General features: G+C 42.6%; 1 protein-coding gene across 1 annotated transcript; it reads right to left on the minus strand.

The window, feature by feature from the left end:
- Positions 1-20055: 20055 nt before the first annotated feature.
- Positions 20056-20679, minus strand: LOC139477325 (uncharacterized). The gene has a single exon (XM_071259877.1). It carries the CDS (start codon positions 20677-20679, stop codon positions 20056-20058), a length of 624 nt encoding a protein of 207 aa, XP_071115978.1.
- Between the last annotated feature and the right edge of the window lie 581 nt (positions 20680-21260).

Consider the following 21260-nt stretch of genomic DNA (forward strand, 5'->3'; position numbering starts at 1 on the left):
ACAAGCTCGTTTGGGACGAACGCCCGTCGATCAAACCTTAGCTTTTTATTTCCAAACTGAGAAAAAAAGTATCATTCCATTTGCCAAGCATTAAAACACCTCAGACAGAATAAGGGACATAATCGGTACCTACCAACCACCATTAGAATGATAAGGGAGTTTATTGCCGAGTTATATGGCTGCCTTCCGCTACCCAGGGCACGCAGTATTGGCGGCAATTAGATAAAACGCATGTGCGGAAACATGATTACTCGCATTGACGTTGGTGGAGATGGGCGCCTCGATGTTGTGGGACCGACGCAGCATCAGCAGCAGACAGTGCCATCAGTAAACGAGGGTTTCAGGTGACCTGGGGCGTGTGTTTATCTTTAATATTCGTGTCTTTTCTAATCTCGTAATTGTTGCAAGACCGCCACCGTGGTCTAGTGGTAGAGCGTCTGCCCGGAGAGCGGGAGGTCCGGGGCTCGATCCCCGGCCGTGTCATACCAAAAGACGTTAAAAGATGGTACTTGGTGTTACCCTGGGGCTAAACCAAGGACTGGTCGGCTCGGAGTCAGTATACTGTGTCTGAGTGGGGTATTCATGTTAAACTGCGGCATGGTATCTCAGTGAGCTAGCACTATAAATCGACATCAGTCCGGACTAGTACAAGCAGCCACACACACACACACACACACACACACACACACACACACGTGCATGCACGTCGCTATATATGTGCAATAATTTTGGACGTGACGTTAAACTCCATTTCACCACCTAATTGTTGCAAAGTAGTTTGGGTGTGGAAACGAAAAGAAATTTGTTTATTTGTCGGGCATCGTGATCAACTGAAAACATGTTGATATGTTGTTTTTTTGTGTGATAAGCTGACGTCTTTGGGATAAGCTTTTTGTTGCAATGTTTAATGGAGTAATAAGTGACACAGCTGTATATGCAAGCCTGGCCATATAGGGCTGCTTTCCCTAAGTGCGAGTCTCCACTCGATATGGGTCGAATGCCAAATCCGCCTTGATGTGATCCTGAACATAAGTTATTCTGTAAACGTGGTTAGGTCCCAGCTTCGCATACCTAAAGACGCCAAAGATGGTATTTGTTATTACCCTGCCTGGCGCTCTAAATTAAAAGGTAGGGCAAGGACTATCGGTTCGGAGTAAGTATACTGTATTCGAGTGAGACATCTCAGGGCATGTTAACGCGATTATCGCTGACTTGGGCGATGTTTGTCATCTTATCCCAATTGATTAGATAGATGCTCATGATGTCAGCCACTTGATTGTCTTGTCCCGATTCGATTATTTACAGACCGCAGCCATATGGCTGGAATATTGCTGGGAGTGGCGTTAAACAAAAAACAAAGAAACAGACACTTCTAATACAAAAAAAATCGAATGATACCATTGTCGTACGAGAATGCTGTCACGATTAATTTAAAATACGATGAGAACTTTGTATTTCTATTTTATATCATCTGAAATATATGTTAAATCGGAAAAGTATAACTGATTGTTTTAGATCCATTAAAAAAACATTAACGTTTCCGCGTTAACAACAAGGAAAAACGATACTAATCAGTTGTCTGTGATAGGACAGCATGGCGATATGTTTACAACATACCAGAATCTATTTATACCTCAACTTTAACAGCATGGTATTGAGAGCTAAATTGCTTGCATGATTCTTCTGCCCAGCCAAATAAGCCTATGCATTACATTCAGTCGTCTGGAAAATATGTTTTCGGGGAAGCCGGCAATCTACGAGAAAAGGAATGACAGTAACACTGAATATTTCAGAATCGTGTTATTACAGCCAACAAAATATGCTCGTAAAGGAGAATGATCTCCAGGAGAACTGCCAGTCCGATTATTTACTTTCCTTTTATGGCTCCCTCCGGAATATATATGTATTTACAGTAATCTTTATATATTTTCACCGTCCGTCCTTTTAAACCACTGATATAATTTTATGTTGGACAGTAACCATGGCTACACTTATGTTTCTCCCAAAACAACACTTAAAGAAGCGACTTAAATTGATGAGACTGCAGTGGGAAAACATGTTGTTATATTTACACAGATATGCTATAGACGTCACTCAGAATTAACTGCATTCTAAGCTTTTTGTAAGAATGATATGGTCGGTTCACATTCCTTACCGGGAAGGGTAGCCTGGTGCTTAAAGCGGTCGCTCGTCACGTTTAAGTGTGAAGCCCGTTGCTGGTGTCCTGGCTGTGATGTTGTTGGGTGTTGCTAAACGGGGAGGAAAACCAAACTCACTCATTCACACATATTTACTCAACAATTATTAGCATATTTCCTGTGAGGTAAATAACACTTTTAAAACCCTTTAATGCCCAGGCGGATGCCCCCTCGAATTATTGTTCAGTTGCTCTACTGAGTGAGTGACTTTGGTTTTAACGCCAGTATGAACAGTACTATAGTTATGTCACATGTCAGAGAGAGAGAGAGAGAGAGAGAGAGAGAGAGAGAGAGAGAGAGAGAGAGAGAGAGAGAGAGAGAGAGAGAGAGAGAGAGAGAGAGAGAGAGAGAGAGAGAGAGAGAGAGGACGGGGCACTTCATGTACAACTATAAAACCAGCTAGAGCGATCATACGCTTACTCCTTCATCAGATAAATGAGGCAGAGGACATATGCATGTACATGTACAAACAACAAAAGTAATAGGTGAGCGAGTGAGTGAGTGAGTATCGTTTTACGCCACTTTTAGCATTATCTCAGGAGGTGCTTGCAAAGGAATAAAATCTCCATTAATGATTTAGACTTCATTATGAGTAGTTGTTTATGAATAACCTCATAGCGATTATACCAGGTGTTCGCGAAAAGATGAGCTTATCCCGTTCAAGCGGTGGCACAAGACATAAACACATGCGAAGGCAAATCAATTATTCACCTAAAAAGACACAGGAACACTGATCTGTCACTATAATACGTCAAATTTGGAAATGTCTCCCACATATCTACCATAAAACTGTTTGAAGGTTATACTAAGGCCGTGAATGCTGTAGTCCTGATCAAACAACTTTTGAGCAAGAGTCGTATGGCGCTCTTTGAAATCTTTGTAGGAAAAGCATGCTCGATTGTGCCTCAAAAGTTGTGAAACTTAGACACCAAAGGCTGGAGAAGTTGCCATCTTGCTCAAAGTGAAGGGAAATTTGAAGTCATCCCTCATGACATACTTGTTAATAGTTTTTGTCACTCTGGATCTTTATGCATTGATCTAAATATAACACATGAGGCGGTTTCACAGGTCCCTTTCATTTCGAGCTCGGTAAGAAAGTCAGTGGAGTGAGTGAGTGAGTTTGCTTTAACGCCGCTTTTAACAGTGTTCCAGTTATATCACGGCGCGTCAGATGAATGTGGGAGGAAAGCCAGAAGTGATGTCGGGTCTCAGACGTTTACCACTTCGGTGAAACCCACGAGAACGGGTTTGGTGCTGACAAACCTAGAAACTTAATCGGGGCGAACCGGGATTCGAACCCACAATCATAGGTTTCTGGCGTGCCCAAGGGACGCAACTCTGCACAGCGAGTCGCGACGCCTTAGACGACTGGGCCACCCGTGCCGCCCATTAGGGGTATAAAACAAAGACTGTCGGCTAGAAGTCAGTGCAGTGTGCCTGAGCGAGGTTTCAATGTTAAACTGCGGCATGGTATCTCATTTGGCTTGTACTATTCATCTACCATAAGGTCATATTAGTACAAGCAGCCACACACACGTACATGCACGTCGCTACGTAAGTAAAATTACCTTGAACGCGACGTTAAAACATCACTTCACCTTTAAATTCGTTGTTATTACAACTACAGTAAAGTACGTTTATAACGAACACGCTTATAACGAACTGACGGATATGATTTTTTGTCCCCACTATTTGCTATAGTTATGATGTATATATGCTTATAACGAACTACGGTTATAACAAACTAAAGTTAGTGGTCCCTTCGAGTTCGTTATAACCGTAGTTTACTGTATTCTCATTGACATTTTGGAATTATTCACAATATCCCGCAAACTGTTTCTACTTAAGACTATCATTAATTTAATGGTGAGGTGAAATGGGGTTTAACGTTGCGTCCAAGATTATTGCACTTATATAGCGACGTGCATGCACGTGTGTGTGTTTGTGTGGCTTGTACTAGTCCGGATTGATGCCGATTTATAGTGCTAGCCCACTGAGACCAGTCCTTGTGTTAGCCCTAAATGTCGAGCGCCAGACAGGGTAACAACAAGTACCATATTTTAACGTCTTTTGGTATGACGCGGCCGGGGATCGAACCCCGGACCTTCCGCTCTCCGGGCGTACGCTCTACCACTAGACCACGGAGGCGGTCATTAATTTAATTCAATTTTATTCAGGTTGAAATGGTTTTGGAACAAGTTATCCAGAACACAAAACGAATATGGAATAAAAATCACGGAGTTTGACATTTGAAAATCCTGGTTAAGATTCTGTTCCACAACATTTAGCGTGTCAATATGAGTCAATGGACAAGACAAAAATAGGTTTACAAAGCAATACAGTAAAGTACGTTTATAACGAACACGCTTAAAACGAACTGACGCATATAACGAACTTACTTTTTTGTCCCGACTGTTTGCTGTAGTTATGCTGTATATATGCTTTTAACGAACTACGGTTTTAGCAAACTAAAATTAGTGGTCCCTTTCGGTTCGTTATAACCGTAGTTTACTGTACAAATTACTGCAAAGTAATTACAATGGCAGTAAACAAAAGAGTAGCAGTACAAAATTCAATGGCAGCATAAAATACAATAGCAGTGGTAACAGCATTAAAGTCAGATATAAAATATTCACTTAACAGCCACAGTGGTCAAACTTCCAAAATACAGTAAACTACGGTTATAACGAACTAAATGGGACCACTAATTTTAGTTCGTTATGAAGCATATATACAGCATAACTACAGCAAATAGTCTGGACAAAAACGTAAACTACCTTTATAACGAACATGCTTATAACGAACTTACTTTTTTGTCCCGAATTTTGGCTTTATTTAGCTGTATATATGCTTATAACGAACTACGGTTATAACGAACTAAAATTAGTAGTCCCTTTGAGTTCGTTATAACCGTAGTTTACAGTATAGCTTTGCAGAGTTGCGTCGCCAAGGCAGGCCAGAAGCCCATGATTGTGGGTTCGAATCCCGGTTCGCCCCAATTATCTTTCTAGGCATGTCAGCACCATACCCGTGCTCGTGGATTTCACCTAAGTGGTAAACGTCCGAGACCTGCATCATTTGGGTTTTCCTACCACATTCAGCTGACACTCCCGTGTTAGATAGCTGGAATACTGTAGCTGAAATAATATAGATTGCGTTCCACCCAACTGACTCACTCTCTGTAATATGTATACACCATAAATAGTATATTGCAGTGTAATGTATTGTTAAACAATATTGTAATTGTATTACATTGTTTCTGTTATGATTCAGTAGACGTTCATGACATTGTGCTTTAGCAGTGATAAGTTGTCAGGAATGTATTACTATCTAATGTAATCAGTGGTGTGGAAGTTACTACACTGTAAACTACGGTTATAACGAACTCAAATGGACCACTAATTTTAGTTCGTTATAACCGTAGTTTGTTAATTATAAGTATATACACAGCTAACTACAGCCAAAAGTCGGGACCAAAAAAGTAAGTTCGTTATATCCGTCAGTTTGTTATAAGCGTGTTCGTTATAAAGGTTATTTACTGTACTTCCAGAAACGCAAGAAATATTGTCAAATCTTAATTGTTAATGTTCACGAGGACGTCAACTATTATGCAGGTTGTCAATTATTATGTGCGTATTGTTTGTTGGTAGATTAGACAATTTCTAAAGTGCATCATGTTACTGTGGATGTTCATGATTTAATGTACAGTAAACTACGGTTATAACGAACACGCTTATAACGAACTGACGGATATAACGAACTTGCCTTTTTGGGCCCGACGACTTGCTGTAGTTATGCTGTATGCTTATAACGAACTAGGGTTATAACGAAATTACTACTAAAATTAGTAGTCCCTTTGAGTTTGTTATAACCGTAGTTTACTGTACTTCAGCTTTATCTGCAACAATTGATTTTACAGGGAACAGTTTTTTCTGTGAGTTAACAGCAAGGGATTCTGTTTCAACTGCCCTTTCTTGTAGTGTAAATCTAAATACTGAAACTGTATCTAATCTGCGTCAGTTGGGTCGTCTAGTGTTCATATTGCTTGAACATCACCGTCATCCAACAGAGGTTGTTTGACAAACGACGTCATCAAATAAATCGTAAGGTTTGCGCATTTCCTTCGTGTCATGTTACACGCTGGTCTTAAATGTCCCAGACGAATTAAAAACACTTCCTTACCTTATATATTTGGAGGTGTGTTTAATACATCTGATTTTTCTTAGAACTTTATCAATCTGAGAGTTGTTAGACAAGCGGTCGTAGGCACGACTACACCGTTAGGAGATATGTCTGAGGCAGATGGTAATTATTCAAAGACCAAAGTAACTGTCTACGTTAAGAAGATACCGCTGCCTTCGCGGGTTAACAAGAACACTGAACAGGTATTTTGTTCTACACTATACAGACGTTCGTCAATTAATCAGTTTTTATACATGTTAGTCCTGTTTGTAGTGACGTTACGTGTTTTTCTTAACAAGTTTGTTGATTTGAAATGGGGTTTAACGTCGCGTTCATGATAACTGCACTTCGAAATCAACGCGCATGTGCGTGCGTGCGTGCGTGCGTGTGTGTGTATATACGTATATGGCTGCTTGTACTAGTCCCGACAGGTTTATTAGTGCTAGCCTACTTAGATACCAGGATCAGACAACTCAGACACAGTGTATTGATTCCGAGCCGACCAGTCCTTGTTTTGGCCCCTGAATGCCGAGCGCCAGGCAGGGTAACAACAAGTACCATCTGCGTGCGTGTTGCTCCTTGTAACACCAAGTACAATCTCTTAACGTGTTTTGGTGTGACGCGGCCGGTTCACAATCATGGCTCTAAAGTTGATGCATTCTGTTTGACAGGTAGAACATGTTTCCAGAATGCCTTCATGTTCTTGGAATACGTTAATATATTAAGTTCATCCATTTGCAAGACGATCTCTACTATAAAGCACAGTATAAACGTCTTGCTCACAATTACGAATGTCAAGTTGTATTTATTTAGGTGTGGAATGTTGAAAAAATAGCCAATAAACAAAATCCCACTTCAACTCAACAATATTATAACGTATTCTGGAATTAATGCATTCTGTTTTACATACATTAAAGGAAAAGCTTTGGGGGAAGCGTGGCAGTATTAAATACAGTAGCAGTGGTAACAGCAATATAGTCAGATATAATAATGTTCACCTAACAGCCACAGTGGTCAAGCTTCCAAAATAGGCCTAGGCTGGATATCCAGGGTGAACATGAACGTGTTGCAGGTGCCAGGCCTTTACCACTTTGGTGAAACCCACGAGCAGGGTATGGTGCTGACAAACCTAGAAATATAGCCAGGGCGTACCGGGATTCGAACCCATGACCATAGTTGTCTGGCACGGGGACAAATTAAACATAACTATAGTTTCTATAATGATCACACATGCACAGTCCAATGACCATGTACAGAATTACTAGACCACACTTTAATATTTTATGCGACACAATTGGCCTGAGGTGATCAGAGGCTATATCTTGGAACTTTGGATCGTTTAAGTAAAGAATTATTTTTCTGTTTGATTTTTGTAGTTTTATTAAACTAATAGAGAGTAGGAATCTTTGCTGCTCATTGCTTGTATGGTAAGCGAGAGAGTGAGTGAGTTGGGTTTTACCTCATGTTGAACAGTATTCCAGTTATATCACGGGTGTCAGCTGGGTGGAGGAGGGAAGCCCAAAGTGATGCAGGTCTTAGGCGTTTACCACTTTGGTGAAGCCCACGAGCACGGGTATGGTGGGGGCAAACCTAGTAACATAATCGGGGGGAACCTGGATTCGAACACACGATCATAAATTTCTGGTCGGTCCAAGGCACGCAACACTGCACAGCAGATTGGGACGACAGACGACAGGGCCATCCGTGTCGTGTGGTAAGTGGCGTCAAAATTGGATCTGTGACTGGGACTTCATTGACTGACTGATTGTGTGTCATCTTTCCTGACGGGGGCGATCGGGTAGCCCAGTGGCTAAAGCGTTCGCTCGTTACGCCGAAGACCCGGGTTCCGATCCCGACATGGGTACAATGTGTGAAGCCCATTTCCGGTGTCCCCCGCCGTGATATTACTGGAATATTGCTAAAAGCGGCGTATAACCATACTCACTCACTCACTTTGCTGACGGTCTGGTCGTTCATATTTTAGTCACAGTTTTTCCTCGACTTGAATATCTACAGGCCAATGCTATATAGTCAGTATGTATCTGTTCACTGTTATAAACATCATGCGCTGACTGTAATATGATCGATGAATAACACTACATGTGACTTTGTAAATGACAGGAAATTACATTCCAAAAAATCTGATCCCTTATGCCGTCTGTAGAAGATGAGTAGGATCCACCTACTCGGGGCACCTCAATGCAGACTTGTAAAGCAAGTACAAGCAAACACATTAGCAAAATTAACCGAACGCCAGTCCGTCGGCAGTCGTCAAGTATCGCCTGAACACAATAGTCGTCTGCTACTTAGATCTTGTGTGAGCTCTGATGTTAGGCATGTCTGACGTGTGGCAGTCTCACCAGTAAGCACATCCTTGATCTTCAGCGCCAGACTGAATAGACATTTGGATTAGGAAATTGAATTCTGAGATTGTAATTAACTTTATTATATTTTTAGCTTTGTGAGTTTCAAGAACAGTATACCGTCTAAAGGCTTGATGAAACATCGCTGAAAGGGAAAGTGGTTGGGGTAAGATCTGATGGGTTTTTGTAGTGGCCATCTCCTTAATGACGGGACACTATCAGGAGGCTTTGCTTGTTGTTACCTGGCTGAATACTTGATACTGACTGAAGATTGTCTCATGGCAATGTTACAAGTATGTGTCACAAAAATAATTCGACGATATGTCACAGCAATATTACATCTATATGTCACAGCAATGTTACATCTATGTCACAGCAATATTACATCTATGTGTCTCAGCAATGTTACATCTATATGTCACAGCACTTTTACATCTATATGTCACAGCAATGTTACATCTATGTGTCACAGCACTATTGCATCTATATGTCACAGCAATGTTACATCTTTATGTCTCGGCAATATCATATCTATATATCACAGCTATATAATATCACAGCAATATTAAAACCATATGTCAGCAGCTTGTACTGAGGAGACAAACAAGTGGTTGATAAAAATGAACAATGACACATGACGCCAAGGTACGCTATGCAATTAGCCAGGTCACACCTTGAAACGGCCCAATCCTCACTTTAGGGTGACGACCGAAAGTCCTGGGGAACATTTTACAGACACCATCTGTTTCTATTCATTGTGTGTCAGATTCATAGGGCATTCTCCAATCACCCTCACACTGCCATCATCTGGGGTCGTGGCCCAAAAGAGAAGACGTGACACAGGGTATAAGCTAACTTTTATAGATTTGTAACGCACCATCTAGTCTTGGAATAATCAAGAATACCTTCTTACTGGCCTTCGATGACAAGCATTCTGCCCGTACCGTCTCCTGCAAATACCTTGCGGGTATCTCAAGGATTCGGCAGTAACTTACAATTAAATACCTTCTACATCTGCATCAATGTCCAGGCAGCTGACAGACAGGGATGCAGAAGGGGGACAGGGGGACATGTTAGGCCTTGTTGTGGAAGTTGATAGTTAAATCAATAAGGAATGTGAGTAACGAGGTTAAGCCGGGCACAATCTATTTTAAAATACCCACGCTTGAGAGTTCCACGAATGTGTAATTTTCTATAAACGAAATGAAATAAGACTCTTCTGCCAATTTTTAAAAAGATTGAAGCTTACTGGTTGAATAAAGACATTCTCTACCAACTTCATTTCCGCAATCTAATCGGTGGCCTTATAACCTACTTACACGAGACGTTGCGCAGAAGGATTTTTACATCATCTTTATGAAATTAGAAGATGCCCCCATGTTCCATGAGGAAGAACTTTTTGTAACACAATTATTTCCCGTGGAATGGCATCCTGTAAAATGTTCGGAGAGTAGAAGGGGGGTCCACCTAGAGTGAGTGAGTGGGTTTGGTTTTACGCCGCTTTTAGCAATATCCCAGCAATATCACGGCGGGGGACACAAGAAATGTGCTTCACGCATTATACCCATGTGGGGAATCGAACCCGGGTCCTTGGCGTGACGAGCGAACGCTTTAACCACTGGGCTACCACGCCGCCCCTGGGTACACCTAGAGATACTACACATAGATGTTGATTATCATTCATATTCGTGATGACGTGTAGCACAAAGTAGTTACCATGTATAACATACGCATCTCAAGGGTAATGCCTACTGCTGTTGACAAGCTAGCACGTTTATTAGTGATCACTATGAAAATAGACTTGTTAGGCGTTAAATCCCTTCAAGTCTGTAAAAACCACATCCGCAGTCATCCTTCACCTGAAATACACAATTTGTAAGTAGTAGTAGTAGTAGTAGTAGTAGTAGTAGTAGTAGTAGTAGATGTGAGTGAGTGAGTGAGTGAGTAAGTGAGTGAGTGAGTTGTGTTTAACGCCGCTTTTAACAGTATTATAGTTATATCACGGCGTGTCAGCTTAATGTGGGAGGAAAGCCAGAAATTATGCAGACTTGAGACGTTTACTTCTTTTGTAAAGCTAATGATCACGGGTATGGGGCTGACAAACCCAGAAACATAATATTATTATTTTTTTATCATCATCATCATCATCATCATTATTATTATTATTATTATTATTAAATATTTTATTATTACAATAATATACGTTGGTCTTTAACTTTTACTTTTACCAGCACCTTACTTTATCGTATTAACAAACGTACACCATATCACTGTGATAAAAACGTTTGCCATACGGCTCAAACTTTGCCCTCCGGCCAAAACAATTTCCCATCGCCGGGCGAGCTCAAATGTCCTTGAAACAAAATTAAACTAAATGCAAAAGCTGCTCGCCTGTGTGATGCGAAGACCTCGAATGACTCCAAAATGATACCGCTTTCAGCATTCGCCACCACTCGCATCTTTCCGTAACCTACAACATGGGTGGTAGGGTGGCACGGGTTCGTCACGAATCGAGAGGATCACGAGAATCCAATCGGCTTCTCCCGGAATGACACGAGATAGCCTCGAATGCACGTTCACGTGCAATGTGCCCCGCTGATGCAGGCAAACTCTTACCGTATTTAACCCATAATAAATAGATTTTTCTGTTGTTGAATACCATTTTAAACCATTTGATGATAGAACTATAGTCCGTTTGCTGCAAAATCGCACCGATGAAATGAAAAATAGATATAAATACCAAAGCAACAATTCGTTTTCAATGGCGTGACTGCTATTCGATCACGCTTTAAACCACGAGGCTACCCCACCGCCGCTCTTCGGGTATTGATTTCGTTCTAATTATCAACTGATTGTAGCATCTTTATATGTGCTTGATGTTAGTGTATGACATTAAAGCACGACACGTATTGTTATCATTATTTCATATTCGTGTGTTCTTTTAGGAAGGACCGCCTCCGTGGTCTAATGGTAGAGCGTCCACCCGGAGAGCGGAAGGTCCGGGGTTCGATCCCCGACCGCGTCATACCAAAACACGTTAACAGATGTTACTTATTGATACCCTGTCTGGTGCTCGGCATTAAAGGGCTAAAACAAGGACTGGTCGGCTCGGAGTCAGTATACTGTGTCTGAGTGGGGTATTCATGTTAAACTGCGGCATGGTATCTCAGTGAGCTAGCACTATAAATCGGCATCAGTCCGGACAAGTACAAGCAGCCACACACATACATACACGTCCATGCACGTCGCTATATAAGTGCAATAATCTTGGACGCGACGTTTAACCCCATTTCACCTCACTTCACCTCTTTCAGGAAGAGATTCAAAATTGTTTCCCTGTACACAGCATTCCTTATCGGCCACCATATCCACGGGTTCGAACCTAGAATCGTCTCAAGTATCTTAGCTTGGTCTGTGAGCACCATGTTCTAATTTACACAATAAATAAATTGCAATGATTTGTGGCATTTGATTTCGAAACCAATCAATTTTGTTTGTGTTTATGTTTCCATAAACCGAAAAAAGAGACCAAGCGCGCAACGAACTACTGTTTCCTGATTGGCTGATAATAGAATGGGCATTTTCGCGCTGAATGCTGTAACTGATTTCCAATTACATTTTGAGTGTGTTACTGATCAAATAAGCAGTCTATGAAGTTATTATTGTTGCCTATTATTTACAGACCGCCAGCATAAATCTGAAATATTGCTGAGTGCGGCCTTAAACAAACAATCAATCACTCTAAAGCGTAACTCATCTCCACAGCACGTATCCATCATATCGGACCTTGGCAATCAACATAGTAACATGTATCGTATCCCAATTGCTATGACGTCAATCGACCCGTGAAGATCCGGGGTAGAAAAGGTCTTCAGCAACCATGCTTCCCGTAAAAGGCGACTATGCTTGTCGTAAGAGGCGACTAACGGGATCGGGTGGTCAGGCTCGCTGACTTGGTTGATATATGTCACCGTATCCAAATTGCGTAGATCGATGCTCATGATGTCAGTCACTTGATTGTCTGTTCCAGACTCGATTATTTCCAGACCGCTGTCATATAGCTGGAATATCGCTGAGTGCAGCGTGAAACAAGAAACAAACCTAGCCTCCCAAATGATAACGTTCATGAATATAAATGTTGAAATTGGAATCAGTTTTATATTAAGTTAAACTGGGGTTTCGGCCTGCAAGCGCTTTCCGACAGCCAACAGACATTCGTTCCACTGTTTCTGCACAGTAGCACAGGCAGCCTTGTGTGAATAGAGACCTAGAATTGAAGGTGATACCTAACTTGGTTAACCAAATCCGTTATCGATTTTAAGTCGGACTTAATCTCTTTTCTTCATGAGTGCCTCCAAGTACACCGTTTCCTTTAAAATTAATGAAATGCATGACAGCTGTCATCTTGCCGTTTAACGTTTGAATGGATATTTTCTTTAAAATGTCTACGTTGACATTTCAATCACGTTTCCCTCACCGTTGCAATTACCTCGTCGAATGAACAATTGAAAGAAGCGGTAATTTAGTAAAAGGTTCCTAGTACTTTGGGTACACGGGTGGCCCAGTCGTCTAAGGCACCGACTTTTGCTGTGCTGATTTGCGTCCCTTGGCAACACCTGAAACCTATGATCGCGGGTTCGAATTCCGGTTCGCCCCGATTCTGTTTCTAGGTTTGCCAGCACCATACCCGTGCTCGTGGGTTTCACCAAAGTGGTAAACGTCTGAGACCTGCATCACGTCGGGCTTTCCTCCCACATCAAGCTGACAAGCTGTTCAAAGCGGTGGTAAACACAACTCACTCAAAATACTCCTATTTTTGGCATTAAAACGGTTTTTTTCGTACCGCTAAACTACCGTTCACCATTACACATTCAGCCGAATGCAGCTGACAATATACTCCTATGTTGTCATTCGTGATGGCACACGTGGTCATATGTACAACGCACGGGACATGAATCAGGTAACGTTAAAAAACGCTGGCGGCGGAGGATAGCTGGATGGGTGGCCACGGTCGACAAGCTTGATTCTAGAGTTTCCAGGTACAGGTCCTGCTCACACTAAAACACAGGTTATAAATTATATGTGACATCTCCGGAGGCAAATGGCTACGTTCACTCAACTTCAAAAATATTACGCATATGCATCCTTTTATAAAGGACAATATGTGTATAGAATCCTATGTTCAGATGTGGCACGGCACCGATTAGACCAAAAACGGAATGATATAAAGGCCTGGAACCAGCGGAAAAGATATTGTTTTCCTTGTACACAGGAAATTGAATAAGAAGAGCATGTCCTTTTAGAACGGACCGCCTCCGTGGTCTAGTGGTAGAGCGTCCACACGGAGAGCGGAAGGTCCGGGGTTCGATCCCCGGCCGCGTCATACAAAAAGACGTTTAAAGATTGTACTTGTTGTTACCCTGTCTGGCGCTCGGCATTAAGGGGCTAAAACAAGGACTGTTCGGCTCGGGGTCAGTATATGTGTCTGAGTGGGGTATTCATGCGGCATGGTATCTCAGTGAGCTAGCACTATAAATCGGCATCAGTCCGGACTAGTACAAGCAGCCACACACACTAATAATCTTGGACGCGACGTTAAACCCAATTTCACCTTTTAGAACGTCTCATTTATGAGCTTTGATATGTTCTTTTTAATGACGTTATTTTACGTATTCCAGAATGTTTTATTGCGTACAAATAAGGTTATCACTCATTTTAAGCAATACTTTCATCTTAAAACGGCTTTAATACAGATAATTCTATTATATCATTGTGTACATACTTTTTAGGATTGTTGATGTCTTTTGAGTCTCTCATTATTCATTAGGAGTGGCAAGTGTTCCTTTTTGGACATTTCTATATTAACATATGGATACCTGGTGAGACTATAACATACAATGTGTCTGCCTGTCTGTCGGCTTACACTCATCTGGCCTACACCTTATATCGCCTAGAGCTCATATGGCCTTCACTAAATACAAGGGGGACACGGGTGGCCCAGTCGTTTAAGGCGCCGCGATTCGCTGTGCAGAGTTGCGTCCCTTGGACACGCCAGAAACCTATGATTGTGGGTTTGAATCCCTGTTCGCCCCGATTATGTTTCTAGGTTTGTCAGCACCATACCCGTGTTCGTGGGTTTCACCGAGGTGGTAAACGTCTTGAGACCTGCATCACTTCGGGCTTTCCTCCCACATTAAGCTGACACGCCGCGATATAACTGGAATACTGTTAAAAGCGGCGTTAAACCCAACTCACTCACTCACTCACTCACTAAATACAAATGGTTACTTCCACACCCCTGTTGTGTAGAATGGTACTGCCCATTAACCCATTAATGATTTAAGAACTCAAGAAGATCGAGACAGCAGATAGGACGGTCAAGAAGGCAGATTAGACTGGGTGGCGCCATGAGACTTCGTGCTCGTGTTGACAGAGACCAAGATGCAAGGATCGAGAGACTGAAGCAGCAGCTTGCTACTGGCAGAAGATCAGTGATCCAGTTTCTGGATGCAGTTGGACATTACATCAAATTACAGTAATTTTGCTAGTAATGATGTAGTGCTAATGTTATAAAACACGAAGATGATGGATATAAATGTACAGTGCTATGATAATACATGTGTATTTATGATATTTGATGTTGTGAAAACATTTGAGTTGTGAAGATGATCTCATATACAAAATGAAATTGCAGTTTCAAAAGTCATTTACATTCTTTGTTATCTTGTTGGGGGGCGGTCGGGTGGCCTGATGGTTAAAGCGTTCGCTCGTCACGCCGAAGACCCGGGTTCGATTACCGACATGGGTACAATGTGTGAAGCCCATTTCTGGTGTCCCCCGCCGTGATATTGCTGGAATATTGCTAAAAGCGGCGTAAAACCATACTCACTCACTCACTGTTATCTTGTTGGAAGAGTTCATTTTACTTAAGGGATAAGGGTACAAGTACATATATGATGTGCACTCATCCATAAATTTGTTTTGATAGTAGTGTAGGCCAGATGAGGACAGGCCTGTCTGTCTGGGTACTCAATAGGGTGAGATATGCGTTCCACCACTGACTGGGATCTTGGGCTGTATAAGAGGCAACTGGAATACGCACTGGTCTCGGAGTCCACACAACCAGTTATATCCACACAATCTTACCGACTCCCTAACAACCAATCTATATTCACGACCGAACTTATTAGCATGGCCTCAGCCCTGCATAACCAACAATCTAAAAACAACAATAAAATCCTAATTCTCACCGACTCCCTTAGTGGACTGCAAGCCCTCCAAAACAAAAATACCAAAAATCGACCCAAATTAATAAACCAAATACTTGAAAGCTCCAACGACCTAACAAAAGCAGGCAAACAAATAACCTTCTTGTGGATCCCCGCCTACGTAGGATTTACAGCAACGAAAGCGCCGATAAAGCAGCTAAATTATCTCTCAAAATACCAGAAATAAGCCTAAACCTACCCATCACAAAATCAGAAATTAAAAGTGTAAACAAACAAAAAATAACAAAAAAATGGCATTATCAATATCAAAACTCAAATGGCCAAATCAAAAAAGTGCTCAGAAAACCACTAGCCAAACCTAAAATCCTACATCCCCCTAAAACAATTGACAGATTAATTACAAAACTCCAAACAGGACACACGAACCTAAATAACCACCTAAAAAAACTTAAAAGACACACCACAGGCAACTGCCCCCACTGCAAACAACCCGAAACCACAGAACACGCACTCATCCACTGCACCCACTACCAAACACACAGAACCACACTACAAACCACCCTCAATCTAAATAAGGTTCCTAATCTAGATGAAATACTAAACCCTCAAAATACATGTAAACTAGAAAACTTCAAGGCCCTAGGCGTATTCCTAAACAAACAGACCTAATTAAGCGCATCTAAAAAAACTAATCTACCAATCCAAAATCCAATAAACATACAAACACCCACCTCACCCGGCTTAGTTCCCTGCTCCACCCACCTCGGCATTTATTCCAAATTTAAAAATTCCAAAAATTCAATATAAGCAACCCCTTAAAGCCCCCTCTTGTGTTGCACACACCGCTTTCACTCTTTTCGGAATACACTGAATGGTCCGGCCAGGCCCGTGTGCGAAATACGGAAAAGTCGGAAAGCGCACTTAAATCTTCTATATCAGTCAGTCAGTCGCACTGGTCTGTTGACGGGTAAAGGTTGGGTCAAATATACCGATCCGTGGAATGTTCGCTTGCGCGTTATAAAGTGAATATTATTATAACCGGCATTAGACCGGACTAGTACTAGCAGCCACACACACGTGCATGCACGTCGCTATATAAGTGCAATAATGTTAGACGCGACGTTGAACCCCATTTCACCTCACCTCACCTCACCTTACCTCAACACTCATAAGTACACCATATGGACAACGTTGGATTGCCATGATATCTTACAGTCTCATCTTGAAGAAGGAGTGAGTGAGTTGGGTTTAACGCCGCTTTTAACAGTATTCCAGTTATATCGCGGCGTGTCAGCTTAATGTTGGAGGAAAGCCTGAAGTGATGCAGGTCTCAGACGTTTACCACTTCGGTGAAACCCACGAACACGGGTATGGGGCTGACAAACCTAGAAACATAATCGGGGCGAACCGGGATTTGAACCCACAATCATAGGTTTCAGGCGTGCCCAAGGGACGCAACTCTGCACAGCGAATCGCGGCGCCTTAGACGACTGGGCCTCCCATGACAGAATAAAATTTCAGTATAAAATACAATAGCAGTGGTAACAGCAATAAAGTCAGATATAAAATAATCACTTAACAGCCACAGTGGTCAATCTTCCAAAATACAGTAAACTACGGTTATAACGAACTCACCTTAGACGACTGGGCCACCCGTGCCCCCCTTGAAAAAGGAAACTTCTCTATTCGATATGTGGATGCTTGTCAATATCCCCAGTCTGATACCTCTACTACAGACCACGCTGATTGCTGTGGGTAAACTGAGGGGTATATAATGGAAGTTGATAGTAAACATTATCAGACGAATAACCCCTTGATTTGTACCAGACACCGTCTATTGTCGGGGGTGGCCAGTGTAGGCATTTCTCAAAATCGAACATCAATATCAATTCAGGAACATTTAGTTTGACGCCACCTCGGACCCGAGAATAGACTCGCCCAAGCCTCTAAGGAAATTATTTTTCGTTTATTTCGTAATTCCCAGATTATATAAATAATAAGAACAGGGTATCCCTATAAAGACTGACGTCCGCTTATCTAAGCTAACCTATTTTACTATATTATTACTATGAATCCATTGACATATCGTTCAGTACAGATTTGGAGCAAGCCTATCATCCCGATCATTGATGTACGGTTGGGTTCAATGCTCACAGAGTATAGTTGGAAGTAAACAGCAATGGTAATAATCTCAAAATCGAACATTAATATCAATTCTGGAACATTCAGTTTAACAGCATTAGTCATATAAATATAAGCGACAAAACCCTCATATTCATAAGAAATGTCTGCAAAAAGTATAGTCGATTGTACAACTCTGACGGAATCATGATCATGCGTCCATGAATCAATATCAAATAGTGATGATCGCGGATAGGTGAAGGTATCCTGCCAGACAGGTGCACCTGTCACAAACACATGCAAAGGCAAGTCAATTAGTCAGGAGAAAAAACACGGGAACATATAAAGTCAAAGTGAGGAATTTGTCATTTTTGTCACTCAAATGCGTCAAATTTGGAAATGTTATCCACATGTCTAGTGAGTACCATAACATCTTTTGAAAGCTTTGCTTAGGCCTTGAATGTTGTAGCCTTCTTCAAACCACTTTTGTGCGAGAGTCGCATGACTTTCTTTGAAATCGTAGAAAGACCATGTCCGTTTGTATCTCAAAAGTTGCTACTTGTTGACACGGAGGCCAGAGCTGCAGGAATATTGCTCGACTTGAAGGGAAACTTGACTATTGGGAAGTTGAAGTCATCCGTCTTGTCATACAGTCTTGTGGAAAGTTGTTGGTTTTTTGGCACAAAGATATTTTGTGGAGTCAGGTACGAGGTACGCAGGGCCGCACATACCCTGCTGACGTGTAGCCAAATTGTTCCTGAAACACAAAGACTGGTGAATGCCACAACGTATCAGTGCTCAACGGGACACCAAATTAAATACGGAGGTAATGTATTGCTCGGGACGAATTGCAATTAAGACTGAGTAGTGGCTGTACGACTGACCAATTCATCATGAGACTTTTGATCCTCAGCTAGTTAGTACAGATGTCAGAACAGGGACTATCAAACCGCTTGGAAGCCATGCAAGTCAGTCCAGCATCAGCTATCGGTAAGTCTTACACAATACAATTCCACATCTAGCATCCCGTTTCACCACAGCTTATGATAGGGGCGGCGTGGTAGCCTAGTGGTTAAATATAAGCTCGTCACGCGGAAGATCCGGGTTCGATTCCCACATGGACAAAATGTGTGAAGCCCAAGACTGGTGTCTACCGTCCTGATATTGCTGGAATATTGTTAAAAGCGGCGTAAAAACAAACTCAGACACTCACTTTTCGTGTTAGCCACTGTCTGACTTGTAGAAACCTTACTTGCACCCCGAGTCTTAAGGCTGAAACGGTTGCCTACATTATAAAACAAAAGCAGAGAGCAATTGACAGAATGCCACGGGGAAGGGAAGGCACCGATATGTCGTGTTAAACGCAACCTCGGCCCCGAGAATAGACTCGCCCAAGTCTCTAAGGAAATTATCTTTGGTATATTTCGTAATTCCCCGATTATATAAATAATAAGAACAAGATGTCCCATTAAAGACTGGCGTCCGCTTACCTAAGCTTGCCCATTTTCCTATATTATTACTATGCATTAATGGACTTATCGTTCAGTACAGATTTGAAGCAAGGCTATCCCGAGCATTGATGTTCGGTTGGGTTCAATGCTCACAGAGTATCGTTGGAAGTAAACAGCAATGGTAAATAATTGTTTGTTTGATAAACAGCTAATCCTGTTACACCACTGGACACTCCTCGTGGCAGAGCTCGGTGATAATTCTGAGAGACATATAGTCGATGAAATCTGTCGTTGCTTTTGATGAAGTTTGCCATTCTTCATGTTTGGTGATGAGTTGTTAACACTTGAACGTATCGCACACATTCGCGGAGCAGATAGCTCTGATTGTCTACATCGATCCGCCCTGGTGATAAAAGGGATCAGCGTGTATGAGCAGTCTGTAAGAACATTTTCGGGGCAGAAAATACATTGTTTAAGTGAACAGTTACTTCTACAATCTTCTCAGACATTTTTAGACTGGGAGGATGGGGTGGGGAGGGGGGGGGGGGGCTGAAGGGAGGGTGTTGGGCTGTAGGGGGGTGTTGGACGCTGTAGGGAAGGTGTTGGGGGCTGTAGGGAGGATGTTGGGGGCTGTAGGGAAGATGTTGGCGGCTGTAGGGGGGTGTTGGACGCTGTAGGGAAGATGTTGGGGGCTGTAGGGAGGGTGTTTGGGGACTGAAGGGAGGGTGTTGGGCTGTAGGGGGGTGTTGGACGCTGTAGGGAAGATGTTGGGGGCTGTAGGGAGGGTGTTTGGGGACTGAAGGGAGGGTGTTGGGCTGTAGGGGGGTGTTGGACGCTGTAGGGAAGGTGTTGGGGGCTGTAGGGAGGCAGTTGGGGCTGTATGGAGGATGTTGGGGGGCTGTAGGGAGGGTGTTGGGGCTGTAGGGGGTGTTGGGGCTGTAGGGAGGGTGTTGGGGGGAGTAGGGAGGGTGTTGGGGGGGCTGTAGGGGGTTTGTTGGGGGACTGTAAGGAGGGTGTTGGGGGTGTAGGGAGGGTGTAGGGTGCTGTGGGGAGGGTGTTGGGGCTGTAGGGAGGGTGTTGGGTGCTGTAGGGAGGGTGTTGGGGGCTGTAGGGAGGGTGTTGGGGATGTTATCATGCACTTATTCGAGGCAGGGGCGTTAACTGACTATTTAAGTCCAGTATCCATCCTTGCCGAACTAGGCTGGAATTTCCAGGCTCGATCGTAGCGCCATCCGTGGCTATTACGAGTTATGTCCCTTCTATGTCCCTCCTATTGACCTATCAGATTCCACCTCTCATATCACTTGCAATTGCTTCAAACAAAATGTCGACCTCCAGTCAAGACGATCTGATCGGTAATCAATATCGAAATTGCAATAAAACGGACCTTATCTCACGAAATGCATTAAATCACTAGAACACCTTGATTAAAAACATGAAATATTTGTGAAAATATCTGTCGACGCCCAGTTGTAAATCCTTCAGTCGACCGAAATCTGCACGTTGAAATCCATGTTGTTTACGAACCGGATGTCTAGTTCGTTTCGCGATTTTGATTGGACTTTGCATAGACTCGTTAGTCCAGACAAAATGTTACTCGGGAATTCCAGCCTAGTTCGGCAAGGGTGAAAACTGGACTTTCATAGTCAGTTAACGCCCTCGCCTCGGGAAGATGCTGCTCAGCTGCTCTGACGAAGGAGCAAGAAGTACCTCTGA

This window comes from Haliotis cracherodii, unplaced genomic scaffold (assembly GCF_022045235.1).
Source record: "Haliotis cracherodii isolate W230 unplaced genomic scaffold, xgHalCrac1.p SCAF_33, whole genome shotgun sequence".
Classification (NCBI taxonomy): domain Eukaryota; kingdom Metazoa; phylum Mollusca; class Gastropoda; order Lepetellida; family Haliotidae; genus Haliotis; species Haliotis cracherodii.